The sequence below is a fragment of the Sinohyriopsis cumingii genome, chromosome 14 (assembly GCF_028554795.1).
Source record: "Sinohyriopsis cumingii isolate HCF-2022 chromosome 14, ASM2855479v2, whole genome shotgun sequence".
NCBI classification, from domain to species: Eukaryota; Metazoa; Mollusca; class Bivalvia; order Unionida; family Unionidae; genus Sinohyriopsis; species Sinohyriopsis cumingii.
The window spans coordinates 33517076-33532904 of NC_142974.1; the positions used below are offsets into that span (position 1 = coordinate 33517076).

General features: G+C 33.1%; 1 protein-coding gene across 6 annotated transcripts in view; it reads right to left on the bottom strand.

Annotated features, from left to right (window-relative positions):
- Positions 1-15829, bottom strand: part of LOC149783539 (uncharacterized) — a 106470-nt gene that overhangs the window by 55844 nt on the left and 34797 nt on the right. For all 6 annotated transcript variants that reach the window (XR_016413620.1, XR_016413622.1, XR_016413621.1 and 3 more), the window contains exon 3: positions 2469-2622. Coding sequence is in view for 3 of the 6 variants with exons in the window: in XM_089931800.1 (XP_089787926.1) it covers positions 2469-2622 (154 nt within the window). In the remaining 3 variants the exon portion in view is untranslated. The remainder of the gene's footprint in view (positions 1-2468; positions 2623-15829) is intronic.

Genomic DNA, 15829 nt, shown 5'->3' on the forward strand with positions numbered 1-15829 from the left:
CTTTCCAGCTGGATTCTCTGAGTGAATCCTGGTCAAAATGGAGTTTTCATAACGACCATAATGTAAGCATTGTCAGAACTGTATATGCAGCAGTTTGACCAAGAGATATGCTCATCTCAATAGACAATAGCAGACCAAGAGATATGCTCGTCTCAATAGACAAATGAACATGTATCACATTTAAGATTGGCCTTTTCACTGGGGGAAGGGGAAGAACATAATATTTTCATGTTTAATGGGGGTCTTACAGGTAATACAGCAGTAATAAATGCATCTCTCCACTTTGGGTGTTAACACTTTATCAACACCAATCGACTTTGTAAGCATGAGTGTGTGATTATTACTGTCTTTCACTCAATCTGTTTAATAGCTAAAATTGTCCTGAAAAGCATGGTTTGATAAATAGTATTTTAACAAAGTTAAGATAATGCATAATAATAATAAAGAACATATTCAATTTAGTGAAATGAATATGCTGCATACAGGTGGTGCTCCTATTTTGATAGATGTTTGATGTTACTTGTTGAGATGATGTTTGTGTATGTGCAAGGAATTAAATGCTTCCCGCTTGCTGTTTTGCTTGACAAAGTAAAATTCTGTCATCCTGGAGTTTTGAAATATATTTTTGCTGAGCCTGAAGATGCTGTTGCAGAATCACACTCTTCAAAACTGAAGCACACCTGAACACTATCATGACAATTGAAAAAATCCTATTAGTAAAGATCCAGACTTCAAAGTGGGCATCAAAATTACCATTCAATGCAGTGATGTGTTGTTATAACATGTTTTTCAGCACCCATGTCTGATGTACTTCAGATAACTGGGTTCTACTTTGTTTATACTGCCTACAAAATTAGCTAAGTAAACTTGTCTGCAGCATGACATATCTGTCTAGCTACTGTCAGTCAATTAAATGAAAGGTGGATGGTTATCTGACCACCTTAACTTGCAACTGCCTTGTATCAGCTGCATGCACCAAGGATTGGTCTAGCAGTGCTTTGAGCAGGACTGTTTACTGTTATACACATACTACAGATTACATTCATACATCACGATGGTCAAAAAAACTGAATTTTTTTGGTTGATGAAAAAACTTTGGTGCTTAAGTTTCCTGAAAATCATGTTTTTCTTAGACACAACTGTGTCAGAGGTTTGGGTGTTCAAAATCATGTTCTTTTGTGTGCGACAAGATGTGTCATGGCAGGTAATGTATTGGAAGCTAACAAAACTGAACCCTGTCTATATGTTGGTATTGGAAGCAGTCTAAATTCAACCATCTGTGTGTTGTTATTTACTTAACTAACTTAATGACAAGTAAACATTATTTTCTTCTTAGACTTGCAATAAAAATGACCTCTGACCTTTAGACACCAGGAATGATAGGCTTCCTGATCATCCCAAGTGCAAGCCATCCAGTGTTGCAACTAGGTTAAGATGTCAAGGGGATATTTTAGGTTGCACTGTTTGCTACAATGACCAAAATGTTGGGATTTGTTCAATTTTAGGGTGAATAAGCATGTTTTGGTTGGATAATGTCCCCTGAATCTGCACAAGGTGCAACACTACATATACAAAGCTTGGTCAAGGAACTTACACAGAAAAAAAAGTTAATTTGCAAACCCATTTGTCCTGGAGTCATAAAAGACTTGACCTTTGACATTTTATTCCAAAATCAATAGAACTCTTCCATACCTTTTAGTGCAAGCATCCATAAACTTTGGTCAAGATCCAATGTCAAGAAGTACAGTTATTATGCAAATACAATGTATCTCCTTTCAGTCAGTTACAATGGCCTTTGACATTTCGATCCCAAAATATAGTCTTCCCTTACACAACTGTAATGATAACCAATACATTAATACAACACTCAAAAACTAATATATCAATACATTAAGTGATGTCAGTTGCAAATGGGGACTCGTTTGTTATCATTTTATGTTCATGTCTGCAAAACTATTGTGATACTATGTTTATCACATCAAAAGCCAATTATCAGAGTATGTGTCTTGATACAACACAGCTAGACTGCAATTCTACAATCAGAAATGAGGACCATGTTATCATGAGTAGACTACAATCCTACAATCTGAAGTGAGGACATTGTAACCTGATTCAAATGCAATCCTACAATCTGAAATTAAGACATTGTAACCTGATTAGACTGCAATCCTACAATCTGAAATGAGGACATTGTAACCTGATTAGAATGCAATCCTACAATCTGAAAAGAGGACATTGTAACCTGATTAGAATGCAATCCTACAATCTGAAATTAAGACACTGTAACCTGATTAGACTGCAATCCTACAATCTGAAATGAGGACATTGTAACCTGATTGCACTGCAATCCTACACTCTGAAATGATGTCACTGCTAACCTGATTATACTGCAATCCTACAATCAGAAATGAGGACAATGTTAACCTGATTATATGGCAATAGTGCCAGTGGCTTGTTTCAATACTTACATAAGCCACCCACAAGTCTTTTTTTACATCTATTCCCCTCATCATAGTACGGCAAACTTCTGCAAGTTCATCAAATCCACGAGTCTCTGTGCACTTGTTGGTTACCCCAATAAAGTTTGGGTAATATCCATAAGCCATTCTGGACCCATTGACTCTGTAACAACACAAAAAAGAGCATTACAGTTCATCTGCTATACAAGCCACATCTAAATCCCAATAACCTGAATTAAAGCAGTACTTTTTGAGGTTCCCAGTTACCTGCCCAAAACAGGTACTATTCTTTTAGGTTCCCCATAACCACATTATTGTGGAAATAAACCTTCACTATACAAGCAGCAACATGTACGTTTACTTTTTTTTTGGGGGGGGGTGAGTAATCTGACAATAATCCCTGAAATAACTGCTTAAAACTGGCTTGATGGCAGTATTTGGTATTCAAATGAAGACTTCTGATCTACTGTAAATTCGCTATTGATTCCGGACAATCATTTTTAATTTTCGTCATGGCTAAAATAACTTTAAAAAAAATATTAAAAAAATCAAAAGGACTCCTCTGATGATCCACAAATGTTGGTAACAATGAAATATAACATTTTTGCCAACCATGAAAACTGATACAAACAAAAATAAATATATTCACAGTATTTCCATCTTAACAGTAGTATCTGTAACTACTGTATCTATGACAGTATCTGTAACTGTAGTGTCTATGACAGTAGTATCTACGACTAGTATTTATGAATGTAGTATCTATGACAGTAGTATCTATGACTAGTATCTATGATAGTAGTATCTATGACTAGTATCTGTAACTGTAGCATCTATGACAGTAGTATCTGTAACTGTAGTATATACAACAGTAGTATTTATGAATGTAGTATCTATGACAGTAGTATCTATTAATGTAGTATCTATTAATGGGTGACCCAGGACTTGCGTCATGTACCAATGTGTGTCGTTGTTATGAGTGAGCGAGCAAGTGAGTGATCGATCACGGTGCATGATTCCCGTGCATCAGGAGTATTAAAATCACTTCTCCACCAAACTAACAAAAAAGCTTCAGGCATTCCTCCTCTAGGCTAGAGAGGGACAACACCTCGAGCAGTGCGAGTTGTGAAAAGCAATGGTCTTTCACACAAGTGCAAGACAAGGGACTGAATATAATTGGGAAAATTATAATTTGGAAAATTATATACCCTTCGAGTCTGGTAAGGAATAATTAGTTTTTTTTGTGATAAAATTATAAATGCCGGTGGGTGGGTTGTATACTGTGTATTGTATATGTGTCGGTTATATTCTGTATTGTATTTGTCTTGTATATTCTAAGTATGCATTTTGTATTGTTTTAGGTTTACCTCGTACCATTTATAAATCCCAAAATCGATGAGTTAGTCTTATTATTTCAACCCAAAACGAAAGGATAGATAGTTCACAAATGTAGTATCTATGACAGTAGTATCTCTAACTGCAGTATTTATGACTAGTATCTGTAACTGCAGACAGTAGTATTTATGACAGTAGTAGCTATGACTGTAGTATCTATAAATGTAGTATTTATGACTAGTATCCATGACAGTAGTATATGTAACTAGTATCTATGACAGTAGTAAATATGACAGTAGTATATATGACAGTAGTATCTATGACAGAAGTACATGTAACTGTAGTATCTATGACAGTAGTATATATGACAGAAGTACATGTAACTGTAGTATCTATGACAGTAGTATATATGACAGTAGTATCTATGACAGAAGTATATGTAACTGTAGTATCTATGACAGTAATATCTGTAACTAGTATACATGACAGTAGTATCTGTAACTGTAGTATCTATGACAGTAGTATATATGACAGAAGTACATGTAACTGTAGTATCTATGACAGTAGAATATATGACAGTAGTATCTATGACAGAAGTATATGTAACTGTAGTACCTATGACAGTAATATCTGTAACTAGTATACATGACAGTAGTATCTGTAACTGTAGTATCTATGACAGTAGTATATATGACTAGTATCTGTAACTAGTATCTATGACAGTAGTAAATATGACAGTAGTACATGTATCTGTAAATGTAGTATCTATGACAGTATCTGAAATTGTAGTATCATCCGTTTGTAAGCATCTATGTAGTTGTCAGTAACTATGCCTGAGGCATCCATGACTGGCACATGTGTAGAACCTATGATTATTGTATATATGCAGCATGGATGGATTTAGTACCAAAGACTGGTTTCTATCCCTGTAGCATCCATGATTGGCACATGTGTAGAAACTATGATTATAGCATGTCTGCAGCATTGATGGATTTAGTATCAAAGACTAGTATACATGACTGTAGTATCTATGCCTGTAGTATCTATGATAACATTATCAATGACTAATATATATGTAGTAGTATCTATGACTGCTAGATATGATGGCTGTATCTATGACCATATCATGTATGTTAATGTGTATCACTAGTATTCTGTAGTATCTATGACTGTAGTAATGATGGCTGTATGTATAACTAATATATGGGACTGTAATATAAATGCCTAGTATATACCATTATAATGTCAATTACTAGAATCTATGATTGTAGTATTGATGTTTGTATTATCTATGATGAGTATCTATAATTGTAATAACTATGACTGAAGTATTTTTTTAAACTAAAATATTTATGATGCTTACAAGAGAAAAAATATTGTAAATACAAGTCATCCACCAACATGAAACCACTGAGCTGTAATGACAAGCTTACATAAATATATGTATCTGATTCCCTCATAATAGGTATCCAATTCCATGATAATGATAAATATCAAAATCCATGATAATAAGTATCCAATTCCATGAAAATAATACAAGTATCCAATTCCATTATAAATAATAAGTATCCAAATCCATGATACTAATTATCAAAATTTCATGATAATAATAAGTATCCAATTCTATTATAATAAGTATCCAATCCCATAATAATAAGTATCCAATTCTATTATAAGTATCTAATTCCATGATAATAAGTATCCAAATTCCATGATAATAATAAGTATCCAATTCTATTATAATAAGCATCCAATCCCATGATAATAAATATACAATTCTATTATAATAAGTATCTAATTCCATGATAATAAGTATCCAAATTCCATGATAATAACAAGTATCCAATTCCATTATAATAAGTAACCAATCCCATGATAATAAGTATACAATTCCATGATAATAATAAATATCCCATTGCATGATAATAATATTAACATTTAATTAAGAAACAAATTATTTCACTTCTTTACAGGAGGTGGAAAGTATATCTGCAGTTTGACGGCAATCAAGTGGGTCAAATGAACACTTTGGGTTATATAAAATATAAAATTTCAAAACTCTACAACTCTCAATTTTCATGCAATTTTCATATCTTACTTGAATTTATTTTCTGTATGGTCCTTTTCTTCTAGAAGAAAAACACAGATTCAACAAAACAGAAATAGTAAGCAAATGGCATAAATAAACCACACCTCCATGGTAAAAGATACAACACAATGCTTTTGAAAATGACACAAGTACATTGAATAGTAGACACATACATCTTCTGACAATGATCATTATACAGTATATACCAAACATAATACCAACATGACCATAATAAACACCAATAATGTCCATAATATATACTATTGATTATTATAATATATACTAATTATGACAATAATAAATACTAATTATGATTATAGTGTGTACTATTGATGACCAAATATATATATATATATATATATATATATATATATATATATATATATATATATATATATATATATATATATATATCAACAAGGACTATAACATATACTAATGATGACCATAATATGTACCAATGATGACAATATAACATGTCCTAATGATGAGTGTAATATGTACCAATGATGACCACAATATATACTAATGATGGGTATAATATGTACCAATGATGACCACAATATATACAATGATGAGTGTAATATGTACCAATGATGACCATACTATAAACCAATGATGACCATAATATATACCAATCATGACTCTAATATGTACTAATGGTGAGTGTAATATGTACTAATGATAGCCACAATATATACCAATGAGTGTAATATGTACCAATGATGACCATATTATATACTAATGATGACCATATTATATACTAATGATGACCACAATATATACCAATGATGATTATATGTACCAATGGTGAGTGTAATATGTACTAATGATGACCACAATATATACCAATGATGACTGTAATATGTACTAATGATGACTATACTATATACCAATGATGAGTGTAATATGTACGAATGATGAGTGTAATATGTACTAATGATGACCACACTATATACTAATGATGACCGTAATATGTACTAATGTTGACTATACTATATACCAATGATGACTGTAATATGCACTAATGATGACCACAATATATACCAATGTTGAGTGTAATATGTACCAATGATGACCATACTAAATACCAGTGATGACCACAATAAATACCAATGATGAGTGTAATATGTACCAATGATGACCATACTATATACCAATGATGACCATACTATATACCAATGATGACCACAATTGATTCCAATGATGAGTGTAATACGCACCAATGATGAGTGTAATATATACCAATGATGACCAAAATATATACTAATGATGAGTGTAATATGTAGCAATGATGAGTGTAATATGTACCAAAGATTATGACCATACTATATACCAATGATGACCATAATATGTATCAATGGTGAGTGTAATATGTACCAATGATGACCACAATATATACCAATGACCGTAATGTGTACTAATGATGACCATACTATATACCAATGATGAGTGTAATATGTACCAATGATGACCACAATATATACCAATGATGAGTGTAATATGCACCAATGATGACCATACTAAATACCAGTGATGACCACAATAAATACCAATGATGAGTGTAATATGTACCAATGATGACCATACTATATACCAATGATGACCATACTATATACCAATGATGACCACAATAGATTCCAATGATGAGTGTAATATGCACCAATGATGAGTGTAATATATACCAATGATGACCACAATATATACTAATGATGAGTGTAATATGTACCAATGATGAGTGTAATATGTACCAAAGATTATGACCATACTATATACCAATGATGACCATAATATGTATCAATGGTGAGTGTAATATGTACCAATGATGACCACAATATATACCAATGACCGTAATGTGTACTAATGATGACCATACTATATACCAATGATGAGTGTAATATGTACCAATGATGACCACAATATATACCAATGATGAGTGTAATATGTACCAATGATGACCATACTAAATACCAGTGATGACCACAATAAATACCAATGATGAGTGTAATATGTACCAATGATGACCATACTATATACCAATGATGACCATACTATATACCAATGATGACCACAATAGATTCCAATGATGAGTGTAATATGCACCAATGATGAGTGTAATATATACCAATGATGACCACAATATATACTAATGATGAGTGTGATATGTACCAATGATGACCATACTATATACCAATGATGACCACAATATACACCAGTGATGAGTAATATGTACCAATGATGACCATAATATATACCAATGATAACCACAATATATATCAATGATGAGTGTAATATGCACCAATGATGACCATAATATATACCAATGATGACCACAATATATACCAATGATGAGTGTAATATGTACCAATGATGACCATATTATATACCAATGATGACCACAATATATACCAATGATGAGTAATATGTACCAATGATGACCATAATATATACCAATGATAACCACAATATATACCAATGATGACTGTAATATGTACTAATGATGACTATACTATATACCAATGATGACTGTAATAGGTACTACTGATGACCATACTATATACCAATGATGAGTGTAATATGTACCAAAGATTATGACCATACTATATACCAATGATGACCATAATATGTATCAATGGTGAGTGTAATATGTACCAATGATGACCACAATATATACCAATGATGACCGTAATGTGTACTAATGATGACCATACTATATACCAATGATGAGTGCAATATGTACCAATGATGACCACAATATATACCAATGATGAGTGTAATATGTACCAATGATGACCATACTATATACCAATGATGACCACAATATATACCAATGATGAGTGTAATATGTACCAATGATGACCATACTATATGCCAATGATGACCACAATAGATTCCAATGATGAGTGTAATATGCACCAATGATGAGTGTAATATGTATCAATGATGACCACAATATATACCAATGATGACCATACTATGTACCAATGATGACCATAATATATACCAATGATGACCACAATATATACCAATGATGAGTGCAATATGTACCAATGATGACCACAATATATACTAATGATGAGTGTATTATGTACCAATGATGACCATATTATATACCAATGATGAGTAATATGTACCAATGATGACCATAATATATACCAATGATGACCACAATAGATTCCAATGATGAGTGTAATATGCACCAATGATGAGTGTAATATGTACCAATGATGACCACAATAGATTCCAATGATGAGTGTAATATGCACCAATGATGAGTGTAATATGTATCAATGATGACCATACTATATACCAATGATGAGTAATATGTACCAATGATGACCATAATATATACCAATGATGACCACAATAGATTCCAATGATGAGTGTAATATGCACCAATGATGAGTGTAATATGTACCAATGATGACCATATTATATACCAATAATGACCACAATATATACCAATGATGTGTAATATGTACCAATGATGACCATAATATATACCAAAGTTCTTTGGCAAAATATAATGAAAACTTAGAGATTAGTTGTATTCACAAAATTCTGAAAATAAGCGCCAAGTTTTGAAGTGAACCAGTAAAAAATCTAAAAGATGCATTCACTTGAGTCTGTCTTACATTATACAACTGCTGGACAATCACAAAAATTTTCACTGCACTTTGATTTGTTGACATCTTCACATGGCTATGAAATGCATAAAATTCAACTGTGATCAATTAAAACAGGGATATTGATTGTGTTATAACATTTTGTCAAATACTTCATCCACTTCCAGGTCAACATAAGCAAATTTCAAACAAAAGTCCCTTAAACAGACTGATGCTACACTTTAAAAAAGAACTTCCTGGAATCAAAGATAAAATTGTGCCATCTTTGTGAATATTGAAACCATATCCATGTTGCAGCCAGAAATTTCTTACAGCTTTTATTGAGAGTTGTGATGTCATAATGTTAACAATTTCACAATGAATATTTACAATGACAGTTTTTTCTAAGTTGTAATCAAGCAAGAAAGAAACAAAACTAAAACAAATCAAAGTAAACAGTGGAGACATTTTATTTCTAAAACAAATAAAGAACCAAGAATTAAACAAAATACTCTGACAACTCATTTTGTAAAGTGGACTGATTACTTTGTAGACATTATCATTAAATGATAGGATATAAATAATATTAATTAGGGAACCCCAATTTACATGTGATTGAAAAGAAAAGATTTATGCTTCCATGTAAATTATCATATTTAATCAAATAAACACAATTACATGTAGAATTGCCCCCATCCACCACCCTTTATACAAATTGATGGTGAAAATTTGCTGGCCATTGACTTAGTTGTGGTAAAAATTTGTAAGGGTCTGACTTCATTTCCATCACAATGTACTTACCATTTTTTTTATCAGATTCTTCCAGATTTTATGATATGTTGATTTTTCCTGAAGTATGTATATGGTTTGATATTTACGGTAAATCAGGCTACATAAATTATTGCAGAAAGAGAAATAGAGTACATGAAAATAACAGTCATACAGCAATAAAACAGCAAAGATACATGTATGTTCTTACACCTGAGAAATGAGTTACAACAAAATGGAATAATCAAAATGAAACTGAATACATACATTTCATTCTCCAAAGTAAAATGAAAATTAAAAATTACAATTAAACTATCTTACAAAAACAACGTTTACTCTGCAATGTGCTGTTTCCATATTCCAAAGTCACTTCTAAGTTTAATGAAATCTCTATAGTGCTGTATTATTTCTGAATCCATATATTTTTCTATCTATAATCACCAGATAAGTGCTACAAGCGATTTCTAACCTCCATAAAACTGATGCATCTCAAATATATACACTGCCATTTCGTTTTTGTGTGGACCAGAGAATGTATACCGACCAGCATTCATATCATTTATGTGAATGAAATATTCAGACCATTGGCCTTTTCTTCTCACTGACCTTTTTCTCCCCATCCACATACTCACAAAGTAGATGCACATGACAGGTCATACAAGATTTCCAGACATCCAGCAAGACTGATGACTTTCAATTAATTATACTGATTACATGATTACCTTTCCATGTTCGTAAGCAGATCATTCATCCACATGCCAACATTCATTGTCATAAAGTGAAGAGGACAGTCAAATGGCTTATGCAACTTTTTAATTTGCCATGTATTTTAATGAATATCTGGTCATGTCACTGCATCACAATGATATCTACACTGATAAGGGAGTACATCAACATTGGAATGGTTCATTATATGTGAGGGGAAGTAAGGAATCATTTATAATTCAAAATATTAATATTCATCTAACATCACCAAAGATACATTTTTAACATCTGTTTAAAAATTGTGCTGTGGATTAAATTAAATGAATCCCTTTTTTTCTAGAATTGTGAGGAATGAGTAAATATTTTTCCAATGTACCATCGTCCTTATACTTGCCCCTTTAGAATTCACCTATTATTATGGTACATTTGAACAAGAGTCCCTTGAAGGGATTATCACTCTACTGGGCAAAAAGAATTTCCAAGAAATCAATTGATTTCTTCCTTTAACTGTTGAAACCGTCTCTAATATTCTTCAGCAACTGTGAGATTTTCAGATTAGTTGCTGTGGTAGACATACTGGATTTTAGATTGGCACCATTTTCATCTAGGACAAAGTAGACTTCACTGTATGTCTTTTAGTCAAAACCACATGTCATGATGATCAGTGATATTGGTGACAAGAAGATTTCAGCAGTTGAAATCTATGTGTAGGATAACCACCCTGACATGGTCTAAGTCAACAGTTCATTGCAATGTCTGGGATAGCCAACTTGACATGGACTAAGCCAGCAGCTGATTGCAATGTATGGGCTATTCTTTGTCATATGAATGAATGAATGATGCTCAGGTTTTCTTGAATAATTAGGTATGACCAGATGGCGTGAATGGCCCAACAAAGATAAAGTTATTGAAGCACAATTTAAAAATGGAAAAAAAGCACTCGTCTAGGACTAGTACCCAGGAATATATTACTTTTCAAACAGTTGAACTTCAGAAATCAATCATCTGTGATGTTGGACTATAGAATCTGATAAGCCCTGCCTAGCTGGAACTAAATCCAAATGAAATCTAGTCTCCAAATTGGTAGCAAGTTATGCCTATTAGATAAAAAAGTATCTCAAAATCATCATATAAATACAGTTAACCCTATCCCAACAGTCACCTGATCCCAACAGCCATTTTAATTCTCCCCTCCAGCCAGTTTTCTAAATAAATGTCATGATCAACAGTCACATGTCTTCTACAGACAGTGGCCATGTGTTTAATTCTTAACCAAGCAGTGGTTTCACCCTGCATTCAGTGATCATTGGAGCATATCAGCAGTGATGCTCCAAGAATGCATATAAAAAACTTCTTTGATGAAAAGAAAGGGTGGTATACGTAAAGGTATATTAAGCGAATCGATGTTTCAGCATTTCATATTCGACTGTGCTTCATAATCCAGTGAAACTCAAAGATTTCACAATGTCAGCTTCAAAAACAAAAGGTTTTTTAACATTACAGAAGGTACAGACTGCACTAGTGATATCCTTTATGGTTTAGTAATCCAAGTCCTCTGACCTTTCACACCCCATTTTTGATATCTGGACATTTATGTTGTGGTGCAGGGTCAGTGATTAACGGTTTAGGCCCATCGAAAAGTTGATTTTGCCATCTGATATTAATAATAAACCGTTTGCCACTGTTGTTGTACAAAAACTAGAAAATATTAAATGATGGTCACTGTTTCTAAAAGAATAAAAGGTCACACACTGTTCTCAACATATTTATTCCCAGAACAATGACAGAAACCTGTTGCTGTTACTGCAACTTGGAGAAACTTGGACTGATCACAAACAGAGCATGCGTTAACAATGGTTATGTTGTATCACATGACTACCTCATTAACATGTACCCTTTGCCTGATAATCTATTCTGCTGCAAATTCCAACTTTTTGTTAGGCTATTAGCTGTGACCCTAGACTTGTAACAACATAAATGTCCAAATGTAAAAAATAGGGAGAAAATGGTCACAGGAAACTATGATTAAAGATTTACGCACTACTAACAATAGCCCAAGGAAGCATTCTCTAATCATCAAAGAGTGCAACTAAAGTTGACCATCATTTCACCAATCTGTGGACAAATATTTTCATGCCCAACAAAAAGTCAGTCGTGTGGTTCACAATCACAGGTAAGCTGTCAATTAGCAATTTTATTTTGGAGTCAATTCTACAGGTAATGAGACAAAAGTGTTTGCATGAGAGAGAGAAAAGTGAGTGCACACAGCTAAGTTTACTTGATTTTTGCTAAATAGCTAAACTAAATCAATGTATCCTGGTAGCATACTACTAATGCCAATAATAATAATAATAATAATAATTCTACTAATAATAATAATAATTCTACTAATAATAATAATAATTCTACTAATAATAATACTACTGTTATTTAGTTCATAATACATAAATTTGTCATGAACAAAGTTGGAGCTGCACCTAACTTCAGAGATCGCATGTGTACAAAGGCCACTTTTGCCTTTTCCATGGGTGGCTGCTGCAGACAGGTTTGACTGTGTAAAGTTTGATAATAATCAAAGTTATCCAACAGCTTCATAATAATTAGTCATCCAACAGCTTCATAATATTCAGTCATCCAACAGCTTCATAATAATCAAAGTCATCCAACAGCTTCATAATAATCAGTCATCCAACAGCTTCATAATAATCAGTCATCCAACAGCTTCATAATAATCAAAATCATCCAACAGCTTCCTAATAATCAAAGTCATCCAACAGCTTCATAATAATCAAAGTCATCGAACAGTTTGATAATATAATTTATCAAATCGGAGAAGAAATGTAGTTGCTCAAGTGAAGACAAGGTTATCCAATCAAATGCAAGGTCACATTAACATGCACAGGTCCTCATGAATGCACAGGTCCTCATATGAATACACATGTCCTGCTCATAATTCAAATGACTCAACAACATCTTGACATTAGCCTATTTAACTTAAAAAGTTTTATTAAAATCAGATCAGAAACACTGAATCTAAATTGGTAAGAAACTACCCCAATCAGGTGCAAGATCAACTCATTAAGATGTGTATAGTTCACTTATAATAACAAGACTCTCTTACAAGGACTGGAACTCTAGTGAATGAATAGTATTTCCAGGAATTCAAGATAAGACCGTTTTTTTTCTTTTAAAATGTGGAATGTTCAAACCATATTTGGTACTTCAGTGATAATATAAATTTCACATTATCTGCTCACTTGATGTCAACTTCACACCATTTTAAGTAAGATCAGCAAGTGATTGTAAGAAGTTTTCTTGTTGAAATCTGATGTTTATATGATTTTCTATTCTGCAGCATCAAATCGCAAGCCAAGGTTCCAATATGTTAACCCCATCTACACCCTGGCTGATTGAGCAAATATTTTAGTGCCTTGTGCTACTGACATTTAATGGATTTCATGACTTGCCTCTCTTGGCATGTAATGACAACTAACCAATAACATGTAACATTGGTGCATTATACATTGGCCAAAAATGGTGGAGGCAAATAACTTCAAAAGGATGCTTTGTAAGTTTAAGGTCGAAGGTATGCTACGTACCTCAGAGATTAGCCATTACAGGTGTATTTGAGTGAAAGGTTTAGTACAAACATAGACTGGGAAGTGGTCCACTTATCTTGATCATTGAGGAAGAGTGTTCAAATTTGAACAACTGAATTCACAGACCCCAAGCATAGAAATATCTGCTTTATCTGCCAAAGTGTAGATAGGGTTAGCATATCAGAACCTTGGCAAGCAAAGATGATTTTGGAGGAGCAACAATGAGATTTTCAAACATAGATGCCAAGATTTTCAAAATGGCCATTGTGATATTCAAATTAAAAGTCAGAATGACACCATTTCATTTACGATTAACCAGATATTAAAAGTCCTTCAGTGAAATCCCTATGCTGATATGAACATTCATTTAGATGAAATAGTGATTAACAAGATTTTCAATGCTGATACACCCATCCTTGTAAAGTAGTACAGCAGAACCTGCCTTAAAGACAAACAATAATGGTCTCCCAAGACAGGTGGTCTATCATAACAGGTCATAACACTACATAATCAATAAATCTGTGCACAGAGATTCTGGTCTCTCAAAACAGGTTTTACTGTAGTAATAATAATACATTATTTTCTACATGACCACTGTGATTGACACCACTTAAGTCTTCTGGTAAAAGCTATCCACTGAGTGAGCCATAGCAGACATATGACTAGTCCCATTTTCCAAGTATATATCATAAGTAGTCTTTCTGCGGAGACCGATTCTCAATAAGTGATCAGGTATTCAGGAGTAGCGGCAATAAAAGATTTTAAAGCTGGCCACTATGGCGCCCATACTGGATGTCCAAGCAGTACCATTTCATTTAAGGCCAACTAGACCTTGGAATGAATGAATGTGTGCATCTAGTTTCATTGCAATCCTCAGAGTAGTTTAGGGGGAACAATGCCAACAAACTTGTGCTAACAGATGTACAGATGACAGACAATAAACAATTGCATAGGCTGTTAAATATCACTGCAATCCTCTGCGTAGTTTAGAAGTAGTAGCAATAACTTTTGCTAATGGATGGACAATGGATAACAGATGGCAGAGATGAGGTACAACACTGACCATCCCATGAGCTCTTCTGGTCTATGACAGGAAAAACTAAAACTAGATATCTTGATGATATAAACCTACCATAATTTACCAAACCTGATAAAACTCTGATCAGAAATAGTTAAAAAAGTGTTAACAAGCTAATCAGATGCAAAATCACCTCACTAACAAGGATGAATCTTGCTCATAAATGTACCTTCAAGAAATTTAGTCTATTTACC